Genomic DNA, 14,220 nt, shown 5'->3' on the forward strand with positions numbered 1-14,220 from the left:
TTGTCTAATCATGATTTGATAGGCCTAAGTCTACAAGGATAGTGGTATGATGTTTCAGTGCAAACTGGTTTCAAAGTATTTTTTGCCATAAAAAAAATTGCACTTTGTAGCCACTTGAATGGGAAGTTGGGGACTCGCTTTACTTCGGTTTACATGATTTGCTGGAAACCTGCAGAGCTTCTAGTGTCAGCGGTAGCATTTGTCTTGATTCCATTACAGGTGCATGTAAAATTATATATTTCCCATAACATTTTCCATAATTTATTTCAAAAAGTGAAACTTTCATATATTCTAGATTCATTACACATAAATAATTTCAAGCTTTTTTTAAATTTAATATGGTTGATTATGGCTCACAGCTCATGGGAATAAAAATGAATCTCAAAATATTACATTATTATGAACTATCTATAAAATGTTGGTTTCCTGAGCCTTTAATCTCTCATTTTGGTTCCACAATCATGGAAAATACTCAGACCCGGCTCTCGACTGCTCACACTAAGGGGCCAAATATATTGTTTGGATGGGCACAATGAGTGGACCATTTTCCTATTAAACATCATGTAGGCTTTGATTTGGTATAGTGGGGATGTTAGTCACAGAAAGTTGAAAACTGAGTTAAGCTAAGGGGGTCTTGGAACATGCGTTCCCGGAAGACATTTTTGAAAAATTACTCCTTAAATGAGGACTTCTGACGAGTTTTGTAGAAAGAAATAGACAAATTGAGAATTACAAGATGTAGGTTTTGTGTTAATTTCAGCTGTTTCATTTAGGCTAAATTATTGTTAGAAATTTATATGATACAAAAAATAGAATGGCGAGAATGAAGAGAATTATTATCTAGGGGCAGCCATGGCCTACTGGTTAGGGCTTCGGGCTTGGAACCGAAGGGTTGCTGGTTCGATCCCCGACCCAGTAGGAAAAATGTGGATGGGGGAAGTGGTTGCTGCTGTCCCATGCCCACATCATGGCTGAAGTGCCTTTGAGCACCTCGAGGCACCTAACCCCTCACTGCTCCCAGAGCGCCGCTGTAGCAGGCAGCTCACTGCTTCGGGTTAGTGTGTGCTTCACCTCACTGTTCACTCTGTGCTGTGTGTGTTTCACTAATTCATGGATTGGGATAAATGCAGACCAAATTTCCCACACAGGATCAGAAGAGTATATACTTAGGTGTGCCACTGCTGTATGCATGTGAGAAACACTGACATTTCATAATTTATTTTTGCATTTATTCATTTAAAGTCATTTTTGGTCCTCCATGGTGTTGGCAGATTCAAAAGCTACAAGTGCATGCCACAGAGGGTCATTGCTGAAATGACAGCTGTTCTAAGAGTGCTGTATCAAAGCATATTCATGGAATGTTGACTGGAAGGGAAAAGTGTTGTAGGAAAGGTGCACATGCAACAGGGATGACTGCAGCCTTAGAGGACTGTCAAGTAAAGCTGATTCAAGAGGAACTTCATAAGGAGTGCTGAGGATGGAGTCAGTACATCAATAGCCACTGCACATAGAAAATCCAGGAAATGGGCTACAGGTGTCCCAGGTGTCAAGCCACCCCTGAACCAGAGACAACATTTGAAGCATCTTACCTGGGCTAAGGAGAACAAGAACTGGACTGTTGCTCAGTGGTCCAAAGTCTTCTTTTTAGGTGAAAATAAATGTTGCATTTCATTTAGAAATCAAGGTTTCAAGAGTCTGGAGTAAGAGTTGAGAGGCACAGAATCCAAGTTAATTGAAGTCCAGTGCGAAGTTTCCAGTCAGTGATGATTTGGGGTGCCATGTCTTCTGTTGGTGTTGCTCCTCCACTATGTTTTATCAAGTCAATATATCGAGTCAATGCAGCCATATACCAGGAGATTTTAGAGCATGCATGTTCCCTGCTGATAAGCTTTGTGGAGATGCTGATTTCCTTTTCTAACAGGACTTGGCACCTGCCTACAACTACTAACTGGTTTGCTGACCATGGTAATGTGCTTGATTGAGCTACCTCAGAAGTGCCAGGCAGATTCCCTCCATGCCACATCCCATTGATGCAGTAATCTAAAGCAAAATGAGCCCCAAACTATTTTAGATTAGTCAGATTAGTTAATTGCGTTGTATTTGTATTTTAAACTCTTTATTCTAATATTTTCAGATACTGGAATTTTTGATTTCTATGAGCTGTAAGATATTATCATCATGATTAAAACAACAAAAGGGCCATACATATTTCATATTCTAGATAATGAATATAGTTTAACTTTTTGAAATAAATTATGGAATTTTTTTTTCCAAGATGACTCATAGTTTTCCAAGCTATTCTATTTGTTTAGATGCCCCTGTATTACACCCTGATTACACCATGACACAGGCCTACAATACCAGTCAAAAGTTTGGACACTTAAGGCCTATACATTTAGGTCTTTCTTTTTCTGACTATTTTGACATTGTAAAGAAAAACTGAAAACAAAACCATGAAATAGGCTAACACACATGGGGTTATAGTAAAATAAAAAGTGCAAATAAAGCTAAATGTGTTATATTTTAGGCTCTTCAATTGCTGCCAGTTTGAAGACAGCATCAGCGAAGATGCAACTAATTTGCCATGCAACAAGTTAGGCCTATGTTAAAATGTAAAAAAACAACAACAATAATTTCCATAGCATAATGACTTTTTGGGTTTTGTCCTACACAGTTAATAACATAGGAATATATATATATACTGAACACAGTTTTGTTTACACAGCCAGACGTCACCCCTTGTCTTTTGTTGAGCTGCTGGCTGAAACGCCCTCTGCTGGTCAATGCTAATAATCCCTCATGTCATCATGGCATAGCCTACCACCAACACGTTGTAAAGTTAAATCACAATTGGAATAAAGTATTATATAATCCAAATATCATTCAGAAAATAGATATAGAAGAAACGTGATAGCTGCCTGCTTTCTCTCTTATCTTGTCTTTTTCGCTAGCCTACTTTTCCTTGTCTACCGCAGCTATAATCAAATATGCAAATCTGGCCTTTGAACTGCAAAGCTTTCATTGACGAAAACCTCACAGGAACAAATACGTGAAGATGTGTGTTGTTGCTTAGAGCTATGCTCATTACCAGTAAACTGATACATTTGATAGTGACTTTTTATTTATTTATTTTTAATATAATTAAGGTTGAATTAGACTCTCAAGTCACCTGATAATTAACATAGCCTATCACCTAGGACAACAAAGTTTACTATTCAAATCAGAGAGAGAGAGAGAGAGTCATATAGGCCTAGACTACTGGGGATCCCCTACCTGCAGTTGGCAGTGTGAACAGAGGTCCAGCAAAGTAGAGTTACTGTTACATTAGTCTACTAGCCTACCATAGCCTACTTTTTAAGTATCTAGTTGGTCAATAATTGAACATAACCAAAGACTAAATTCAAATCGGTGCCTGCTCTGCGTCAGCCTGTCATCAACAAGAGGTCACAGTCAAGACTTTTCTTCTGGGATTTCTTATTGGTGAAATTATTTACCCACTCTTCCTGCGATAGTTTTGGGCATCTTCAAGAAAACTTTAAGACGTATGTTTACTTTATGGGTTAACTAATAATTCTTACAGAGTTGTGGTTTATATGGTTATGGTTATTGTTTTTAATAATAATAACAATTATTAGTATTGTTATTATTATTATTATTATTGTTGTTGTTATTATTCAGTTAAATTATATTTAGGCTATATTATTACATTTATTTAAACTGTTTAAAATTTATTTAGGCTATAGGTTTTTCCCCCTTGCTGAGTCACAGTGATGGGCTGCAAGTGCTTGTGTGGGGAGTCCCAATGCCTAGCCAACTATGTGTGTGTGTGTGTGTGTGTGTGTGTGTGTGTGTGTGTGTGTGTGTGTGTGTGTGTTGTCATCTATGAAGGTTAAAACCCTGGTAATATTATTTTAAGTAACATTTACACTCTTACTTTCAATTCCAAGTTGAAGCCCAGTTCAAACCAATGATCTAGAATTTTTGGTTCAAACCAAGTCGAAAATATATGACCAATGGACAAATTGTAGCCTAGAATGAGGTTTAATGGGGTTTAATCTAGTGTTTGTCAGTAAAGCATCATCATTAAAATGTTCAGTTAACAAAAAATATTAGCCTTGGCATAGAGTGCAGATAGGCTACACCCCCACCCGCAGCATGTCGTCTGTACGTGACGTTTAGTAATGATAGCTATGAGGAACATATTAAGGCATGTTTACGCCCATCGAACAGAACCGAAAGTTTGTACAGTAGGCTATCATGATTTCACTTCTTTGGAAACACACTGACCACCGCTTATAGCGATTTTAGTGTTGCCAAAGCTTATTAGTGTTCGAGATACCAGAATAGTTAAATAACAATGAATGTCAGGTGTACCTGAGGCTTGCGTCGTACAGTTTGGAGAGCAGTGTTAGGTAAGTTTAATTTTTACATGTTTTGATACAGTGTATGGTTTTGACATAACAAGGCGAACGATGTAATGCATGCGTCTTCTTTGACGTTAAATTAGATAACGTTAAGTTGTATGTATCTGTTAAATTGTGGACATTCTTAATAGTAGCAAACTTGTAATGTTAACGTCAGTCTGAACGTAACCATGAGTAATTTATGAACTAGCCTACGTTAGCGTGGATGCTATCTAGTTTACTAGCCACTTGTGCTGTGCCGTGTTATTTGCTTGATATTGGCTTACAGTTAGCAGTTTTAACTTGTTTTGCAAGCTAGCTGAAAGGTTAACGTTACCCGGACGTATATCTCTCGTGATGTCTAGCTTGATAATCTGTCCTCAGGTATGCTAGCATTAAGTCAGTAACGTTACACAGAGGGTTTGCTAATGTGACTGCCATTAAAGTCAAATGCAGAAAAAATGCTACTATAGTTAATAGCATAACTGACACTGAGTGCTGCCCAGGCGGTGATTTATGGTGCTGATTTGTTTTCCACGCGTTGCTTTCGTTCTACCGGGCAACAGCGAAACTTGCATCCAACATTCAGATAAATGAATAGGGGTATTGGTCGTAATTGAGCACCAGTCTCTTTTCTTAGATGATAGTTTGTACTTAATTGTGGTCTCTTCAGATGTCAACTATGACCTTTGAGTTTAATAATCAGGTGGAGGGGGCGTGCCTGAAGCACGGGCAGTAGACACAGAAGAAAGCTCGTGACTTCGACAGACTTCAAGTATGGGTACGTTCGTCTTCAGGTAGTCTGGCTTAAAGCAATGAATGCTGGACTTCTAAGTTTTAGCATTGTGCCTGAAAACGAACGCACTCGATTTCTCACAGGCTCAGTGACCCGTAGGACGGTGCATCGGTATCCAACTGCTACTACCGTATACGACGCGCATCCGCCATAACCGTTCAGAAATCTAGACTTCACACACGCCTGGCAAGGAAGACATTTCTGCGGAAACGAAAGTGAAACCCTTAGGGCGTTGGGAGTCTTTACTCTGATAGTCTTGCTAATGCAAGATTGGAGTTACTTATTAAGTCATAAACAAATAATTCTCTCCTCTCCATCTCACAGATCAGACATGAAGTGTGAATGTGGCCACATCCCCAAGGAGCTTAATGCCAGGTTTTGTAGCCAGTGTGGCAAACCTCTTGCCGCTCAGGAAAATCAAGACATAGCAGGTAATTTATGTTCATTTACTGAGGGCTGTCACAACTGGACTCACAAGAATAACATTTATAACTCAGTTACTTGTGAGAGCTGTTTGTTCTCTGTCTCTTAAACCAAGTTGAATTGGTCAGGCGGCCTTGTTACCTGGTTGCTTTCTCCAACCTTAGTCAATTCCTTCAACTCCCTGGCAGATGCTGCTGAGAAAATCACCCCGCAGAGTGATGAACCCTCAGCTCTGGACAGTCAGTCCATACATTTGTCACCTAAACGCCCCCTTGAGGAGACTACCAACAGCCCCAAAAAGAAGGTATCTATCCTGTTTACTGACTTTACTTAGTGTGGTAGTAGTTTGGTTTGTTTTGGTAGTTTCATCTCAGAACCCTTTATCATAAAAGCATGTGTCCAGTCAGGAGGTGGGGTGAAGCATTAAGATAATAGTGTGTGTGTGTGTATGTGTGTGTGTGTGTGTGATTGGCATTTTTGTCATCCTTTACCGTACCAGAAGAAAGCACGTAAACGGCGAAAGAAGAAATCTGACAGGAAGGATGGGCTGCAGTCCCTGACCTCTGACCTCTCTGACACCTCCCTGACTGAGCGTGATGTGCGTCAGGAGCATGGGAGCGGGGATGCTGGCTCGGACAGTGAGAGCTCTGCCAGCGTCATGGACGAGATGCCTGACCCGTTGGACAGTCCTGCTAGTACTCTGCCGGTCCTGCCAGACCCAACGCTGTCGCCCGTCACTGAGATGTCTGATCTCTCAGAACCATCTGATACACAGACAGCTAATGCCTCACCCGTTAAGTCTCCACCTGACAGAGAGATGAGGGATATAATCTCTGATCAGGATCCCCCTGATAATGACACTCATGTGGTCCAATCTAAGGAAGAAGTGCTGGAAAAGGAAAAAACTGACCAGAGTTTGGAAGGGGAGGCTAGCCCTTCTTCAGTAGAGATGAAATCATCACACCCTGTTCAGACAGGTGACCTTGTATCTACTGAAGATCCTAATGCCCAACCCATTTCTGGACAGGCTGTGTCAGAGAGTCAGTCCACAGCAACAGACCAGACTAATACTCAACAGGCCAAAAGCTCAGGAAAAAACAAGCAGGGCTCCAAGAAGAAGAAGGAAACATCCAACGCACCAAAACCTCCAGCCTCTGAGGACCACAATGCCAACATTGACAAGAATGCAAATGTAAAACAGACCCCTGTCCAGAAGACCAAAACAAATCAACAAATACAGGATACAGGGAAGGTGTTTGGCCCCCACAGCAGATCACAGGTACAATGACACAAGCAGGGTGCAGGGTAAATTCGGGCTGGCTTCCCGGCTACTCTTTAGCATCTTCTTTGTTAAATTATTAATGATTTGCTACTGTCTAATCACTGTGCTTTTGATGTTTGTGTATGTGTATAGAGTAAGAGTGTAGGAACAAGCGTGGACCAACCTGTGGATGTAAAGATGGAGAAGAGTGAGGTCCAGCAAGCTTCTGCCCAATCTCCAGGAGATGCACCCTCAGAGCCCTCCCAGGAGAAAGACACCAGTGAAAACAAAGACACCCCAAAAGCTCAGAAAAGTGCACCACCACCAGAAAGGTCATTGCATGTTTTCTGCACACTAAAATAAGCATGTGTACATTCATTATCCATACATACTGTAAATGTATCTGACCCTATAATTACTGTAGATATTATCCTATGTACAAATGCCATTAGTTGTGTTCTAACTGAATATTACTCATTTAACTTTTGTATGGGAAATGCAGAATAACTACTCGCAGTCAACAAATTGCAGCATCAGACAAGCTGACCATATACTTCCATGCTGTCCTGTCCAAGGACTTCAAACTAATACCACAGGAGGATCGCATCTTCATCCGAGCAGGCAGAAAAATTGGAAACTGGGAAAACAACATAGTTGAACTGACTGTGTGTCGGTGGGTGTGTCTCTCATAATATTTCTGTTTTTGAACCACTGTAGTGTACAGTTTTTATTATAGAATGTTGTGGCTGTCAGGTGATGTATGATGAGTAATCAGGAGTAATCAAGAAGAAGTTGCTTAAAGGTGCACTATGAGTTCCTGCATGACATCACTTCTGTTGACGTGATGCTCGCCCCTCCCCCCATGTACTAACGGCACATCATTATATCATTGATTCCAATGGGAAAGACAGACAGTAGTCACATGTTACATCTAGTTATTAATTCACAGGACATTCAATACTTTTACTAACATGAAGAAATGTATATTTAACTGACTGATGTCGAAACTATGTACATTACCAACCTAATTCATTTAATACCCCAATGTTGAGGACGTATCTAACTCCAATAATCTCCAATGTAAAACGGTTAGCTTATAGCTAGCTAGCTAGCCAACTGTGGAACTTCAGTATAACATAATTATCTCACCTAGTTGTACAGTGGGAAATACATTCGTATTACAAGTGATAGAATTAAGGTGTGACTTATGTTTAGTTGATGTTATGATGTTATTAAGCTTGCCGAGCTTAGTTATAGTCAGCCACAGGCAGCTTGACTGTGACTACATTCGTGACACTTTTGTAAGTAAACTGGAAAGAGCAAAAAATAGGAAAATAACTTTAAAAAATTACTAAGATTTAGTAAGTATAATATTTATATTTGAGACAAAAATGACATCACACTGAAACCTTTAAGTTCACTTGCTCTTATACTAACATGCCACATTACCTATAAATTGAGCATAACACAGAGTGTTACAGCTATGTAAATATCCTCTTTTTGGACCTTCAGTACATCACGGTTCACAAAAGTGATCTTAAGAAGTGACCTACAAACAGCATAACCAAACCAAGTTTAATTTGTTTATGAGCTGTTTTCATGACAGTTTGTATTAGACCATGGTCAGGTTTCACTCTGAACCTTTTGCATATGTAGGCTAAAACAAATGTACTGATTCACAGCATAGAAATCCGTGCCATCAGTGCAATAATAATTTTTTCCATTTCAGTGATCTGGAAGAGCATGGATATCTAATTGCTGGAGAACTGCAAACAAGTAAGACAAAAGCAGCATCTGAGTCCATTCCATACAAGTATGTGGTGTATAGGAAGAAGAAGGGTACTTATGAGTATGAACACATATACAAACTGGATGCACAGAAAATGACCAACAGATGCCTGTTTGTCAAACCACATCTTCTTAATGAGGAAGGTGAGTTCAGAATATGGTGTATCATCTAATTATTGTAGTTACCATCACAAATAGTCAATGTATCAAATATTTGTATTTTTATATGTGATTTTAATTTCTGCACTGCTCCTTAGGTGAGTGGCATCAATATGATGACATCATCTGTGCCGAGCCATCCAAAAACGTGCTAAAACGACTGACGCAAGCAATCTGGCCAGATCAGAGAAAGAGTCTGATCGAGGGCAGGGAAATTGCTGGTGCCGTTATGTTAGAGACCATCTTTGACCTTCTGAGTAGTTGGAGTGAAATTAACCTCAAGGGTTTCATGACTCAGCTTAGACAGTTCTACCAGATCTACGGGAACCCCTTCATTTATGAAGAAAGACAAGAAAAATGGTACTCCTTAAGATATGATGAAGACGATGTAAGTAACGTCATACTAAACAAATAGTAATTTACTTCTTGCAGACATAACATGTAGATGTACTGTATGTTAGATATGGCAAACATGTTGTTTCCTGACAAGTTGTTGTTTAGTCTGGGGTTAGAAATGTATTGTCAAGATTTTGTCCTCACTCACTAAGTGAACTCGGTGTCCTTGACACTCATTTTGTCAATGCAGGTTAGTAAACTCCTGAAGGAGTTCATGCTGAAGTGTGTGACTCCTGAGCTGAGAAAGGACGGAGGAGGGAAGAGAGCCTTCATTGTAGAGCCTCTTAACGCAGCTGTCATCATGCTGTATGTGTGGAAGAACTTCAAGCTTCCATTAGACAATGGAGAGCTCTCTCGTCTCTGTGTGGCCCTTTGCCTCCCAAACCTCCCCAAAGACCAGTTCCTGGCTTACTGGCAGGACTTCCAGCAGTCATTCTCCTGCCTCAAAGGGTGAGTTACATTTCCATAATCTGAACATAAATGCTTCTAAGAATGCATATATCATAAGGTTTGCCATTGAAAGTATTTATATATCAGAATAATCTATCTGTCTAGGTAGGGTTGCCCAAATAGTGGCCCACGGGCCACATCGATGTGTGTGTCTGCCACGTGTGGACAAGAATGCCAGTGTATTACATGTAATCCATTCCTCACTGCATCCAAGCAAGCTGTTGTGGAGCATTGAATGCTCTCTGTCCACATTGAATTAGTTAAATATGCGTCATATTTCTCGTTCAAAATAGCAGAGCAACGCGAGCGACAGAAAGAAAATAGAAACGGGGCGTTGAACAGTAGTTCTACTCAAAACATTGCGTTGCACGCCACAGCACACCACAAGTTTCGAGTTGCATACTGTCAGGATATTCCAATTGAAAACAATGTAGCCTAATTAAACTGATTTTATCGCTAACGCTGGCTCGCATCGCATGTAGTAGCCTAGTTAGGACTTGGTGAGAGCCATATGTAGCCTATTTCCTATCGGTTGTGTCTGTTGTGTGGTAAATGATGACTATTTAATTTGGCTTAACCAATGTGGCAAATGCAGCGCACTGGGAACGTTAACTATACCATAACATGCAATCTGAAATGAATTAATGAATGCACACCAGAATTCCTGGCTTTTCTTTTGATGGCAATCATACAATCATGGCACGTGTGCAAGGATTTAGGCTACCTTTTATGTGATCTACCAGTGAATTCCAGCAGATTGTCAAGGTGCCCTTGGATAGCAGCTATGTGCGTGTGTAAAAGTCAAGCAAGCTAAAGAATTAACAAAATAAACATCTAATTGCCAACACATGTAAATGTAATAAATTCCATAGATAAACTAGAAATGTAATGCCAGAGGAATTACAGTAGTGGATGGAAAGCTGCTAGCTTAAAGTGGAAATGAAGCAGTGAGAACTCTGACCATTTTTTGGTTGCTTTTTCATTTTTGAAGATACATGGATTTTCATTAAACCCGATATTCAAGTAGTTTCACTGGAAAATGACATGTCAATAACGACTTTCGCCACTAGGGCACGGCCATGTTTTAAAAATGCAGGCGCTACTGTACGTCATCAGAATGGTTAGCGTTTGTTCGTGGATGTTTTATCCATTAGCGGACGTTCACTTTATTTCAATATGCCTACGCAAATTATGTTGATTGTTTTTGTGTTTGTACAAGAACAAGGGCCGCTGTAATGTAGCCTGTAGGCCTATCAGAGACAGTACTTAATTAGATTTAACTTCAGTTGCAATAATGTGTTTGGATGTTCTCGCACAACTTGTGGATTACCGCGACCTGAAAATGCAGTTGCATCATTGATGAATTGGTGAATAAACTTCTCATGTGTGAGTAAGATGTTTCTTTTTGTGATTGAGTAGTATCGATAATTGCATTTGTTTCGCTCAAGTAGTAGTGGAAACTATTTGCAGAGACTTGCGAACCTGGTGAGAACATGTTGTGGGTACGCTAGCCTACGTCTGACTTGTGTAGGCTACTCTGTAGTAGCCTAGGTCTGTGATTGTGACAGGCATGGTTTTGTGGGTAGACGTTGTTTATTTGTTTATGTAAGCTGACATAAAATAACAAGCTGTTCACTTTAAGTAAATAAATGCACGGATGTGCCGCTTGTAGCAACCATAGATTTTAGGGTTCATGCTATGCTAGTTACAGTATGTGCTTGTTATGTTATGCTATGCTAGTACTGTATCGCAGCTTCTACCATGATAATACATTGCAGAACAACTGAGTATGGGTGTAAAAATTAGTGTAGTCTCAGGTGATCAGTGTAGTCCCCTAGCCCAGTGTTTCCCAAACTTTTTTTCTGGGGACCCACTTTTTAAAAATGACAGACCATCGCGACCCATTTCACTTCAGATCTAACATGCAACCACCAATATTGTTTTAGGCCACAGGTTCTCAAACTTTTATATGCCCCCTCTAACCATTCTACAGTGCCATACGTAATAGCGCCTATGTCTTGCCTACTACCACTACTATTACAGGGATTGGTGATGCACTGACTCAGTTTCCCACAACTCTGCAATCTCAATTACACATGAAACAATGTTAAATATTTTCAAAGCTATAAAATTCGCCCTCAGTTTTGTACAAACACACAACCTCAGGTTTTCCTCATCCTGCTTTGAACACAGTTGTGTTGCATTTTGGGCACCATCAGCATGGAAAGATAACGTTTTAATGAGCATTCGAGAGTTTGGTGATATTCTTGCATTCTACGCAATCGTCAACATAGTAAGCTGTTCCTGTATATCTAAAGAGAAATGTTGTAGGCTACGTTGCGTTGCAGAGAAATGGATCCATAACAGCGTTAATTCCGATGTAAACAATAACTCAAGTAGTTATATTGTAGCCTATTTCTGGAGGTTTCTTTGGAAAGTTGAATCCGCAAGTTAAGTGTTTGTAGGCCTTATACTAAGGCTGTGTATTGATGTTGTGACAAGCTATGTTGTTGAAAGAATGTGAAATGAATAAATATCAGAACAAGAGGCTTTTGCCAAAAGATAATGGGCTTTTAGGCCATCCTTAAAAATATTTTCGTTTGCCGTAACCCGACCGACCCTGTCAATTTAGAACCGACCCAAATATTTATTTTTTTCCCCTTTTAGTCTGACCGACTTGCCGGTTGTAAACTTGCGTTAATACCGACCGATTGTTTTTTTCACTCTAAACAACCAATAGAAATGCAATGAAATAATATCTCTTTTAGTAGGCCCAAGTATTGTGAATATAAATTGCCTACATGCAAACGTGGCTCACTTAAATAAAACCCCGTGGCGTCATCTCTACACCATTAGTTTTACGCATGTCACACTATGGCCTACGCTTCGTTTCATTCACACAAACTGATAACGCTTTTACTCTGGAAGAACTGTGGCCAGATCTTTTCTCAACCCTTCTCCCCCCTAGTCTAACGGTGACCGTGTCGGAGTATTGAAATTGGTTGTGGTCTATTCAGCATTTCTCAACATATGGGTCCGCAACATGGAGACTGCTGGTCCGCGGAGTCGTGGAGTGAAATTAGGCCCGGTGCTTCATCTGATAATTTGCTGCGCAGTTGATCAAGAAACCGCGGATCGACGAAAAAAGAAAACAAACGTTTCTGCTATCGATGTCATTAAACATGGAGCCCTACAATTAAGTGGTGAGCACTCATTCAATGCGCGTCTGCGTGAGAGAAACTGAAACTAATTGATAACGTTGGTATCAAAGCTCCGCTTCAACCTGTTGGAAGGCTATTTATTTATTTAACGAAACTTAATAGAACGACGTTGTTTTTTGGAACTTCCTTAGAAACAGAGCAGAGACTGTATAAAACACTGTATAGCATTGAGTATTGTATAGTCAAATTTCAATATAACGTGGCCAAGAGCTAGTAGCCTTCTTTCTGGGTACATGTAGATGAGCCCTATGACCCCAAAGTCTGCCATGACCGGGCCTCAGGTCAAAGAAGTTTGAGAAAGGCTGGTCTATATAACCTGCATCAGAATGAGATTTGCAATGGTGCGCCTGAAGGCACGGGTTGAAGACCCAGTCAGTTACATCACGATATGCACATTTGTGTAAATTCATTCCTACGTAATCACCATGACCTAAATTGTACTTTTTTTTTTACTTTGAATCTTGAAAAAAAAAATATTGACCTACCTACCGACCCATTTTTTATTTTTTTTGGCTGTTACTGCAAACCAAAATATTTTTAAGGATGGCCTTACTGTAGCCTAGTAGAGTTTGCGAGGTGGAAAACAAGAGAAAATAATAGCTTTTAAAATGTCAATTTAAATTGTAGCCTTATATAATGCACTGGTGTGCATTTTAAATCCGAAATAATAAGGAATGTGAGGAGGCTGCTACTAACTTTAAAGAGTGCATCTACAATTGAAACTATCAGCCTTTGACGCAAATTTAATAGCCATGCCCGGTACAGGATGTGTGCTTTAGTTGACAGCATGGTAACTAGATTTTAATCGGTCAACGGAAGCAGCTGTCCGTTAATGTTCATGCTGATTTTGCAACTGCGAGGTCCATGGCAGGCGCCCCACAGAAATGTTTCATTTTGCGAGTGAGATGCACGCTGCCCCCTCTGCGGCGCGTTCGCCCCTAGTTTCAGAGCTATTCTAGGGCCGTGACTGTGGTAAACAAAGTATATCCTAATAGAAAACTGATAGCTTTCCTGGTTAAATGGTATAAGCTAGGCCTATTAGCCTACACAACATAAATTGTGCTGGCGACCCAAATAAAATCTCCTGCGACCCACCTGTGGGTCGCGACCCAGTCTTTGGGAACCAATGCCCTAGCCTACCCCCTCCGCACAACCTATCAAGAGTGTGTTAGTTGGTTAACTGCTGTTTTTTGGGCGTTCCAGCGCTTCGGCTCGGATGTCCCTCAGCGACCACATTGCGACCTCCAACGTCTCGCTTTAATGATAGCATTTGGCACGTAGGATTGGACGTGATATATCTGTTATTTTGGATGAGATGTCCCA

General features: G+C 40.3%; 1 protein-coding gene across 3 annotated transcripts in view; it reads left to right on the forward strand.

Annotated features, from left to right (window-relative positions):
* The first annotated feature begins 4,239 nt into the window (after positions 1-4,239).
* Positions 4,240-14,220, forward strand: part of LOC143102394 (E3 ubiquitin-protein ligase rnf213-alpha-like) — a 55,546-nt gene continuing 45,565 nt past the window's right edge. Inside the window, exons 1-9 of one of the 3 annotated variants that reach the window (XM_076265942.1) lie at positions 4,240-4,412; positions 5,524-5,630; positions 5,811-5,926; positions 6,122-6,901; positions 7,037-7,215; positions 7,386-7,556; positions 8,613-8,815; positions 8,929-9,218; positions 9,417-9,676. In XM_076265942.1, coding sequence (XP_076122057.1) covers positions 5,531-5,630; positions 5,811-5,926; positions 6,122-6,901; positions 7,037-7,215; positions 7,386-7,556; positions 8,613-8,815; positions 8,929-9,218; positions 9,417-9,676 — 2,099 coding nt within the window. In that variant the 5' untranslated portion in view covers positions 4,240-4,412; positions 5,524-5,530. Of the gene's footprint in view, positions 4,413-4,445; positions 5,631-5,810; positions 5,927-6,121; positions 6,902-7,036; positions 7,216-7,385; positions 7,557-8,612; positions 8,816-8,928; positions 9,219-9,416; positions 9,677-14,220 lie in introns of those variants that run through there. The other 2 variants (XM_076265940.1, XM_076265941.1) reach the window with 2 other exon arrangements.

This window comes from Alosa pseudoharengus, unplaced genomic scaffold (genome assembly GCF_046254945.1).
Source record: "Alosa pseudoharengus isolate Yale_2024_CS ecotype anadromous, Long Island Sound unplaced genomic scaffold, YU_APseudo_1.1 YU_APseudo_1.1_scf_4, whole genome shotgun sequence".
Taxonomy (NCBI): Eukaryota; Metazoa; Chordata; class Actinopteri; order Clupeiformes; family Clupeidae; genus Alosa; species Alosa pseudoharengus.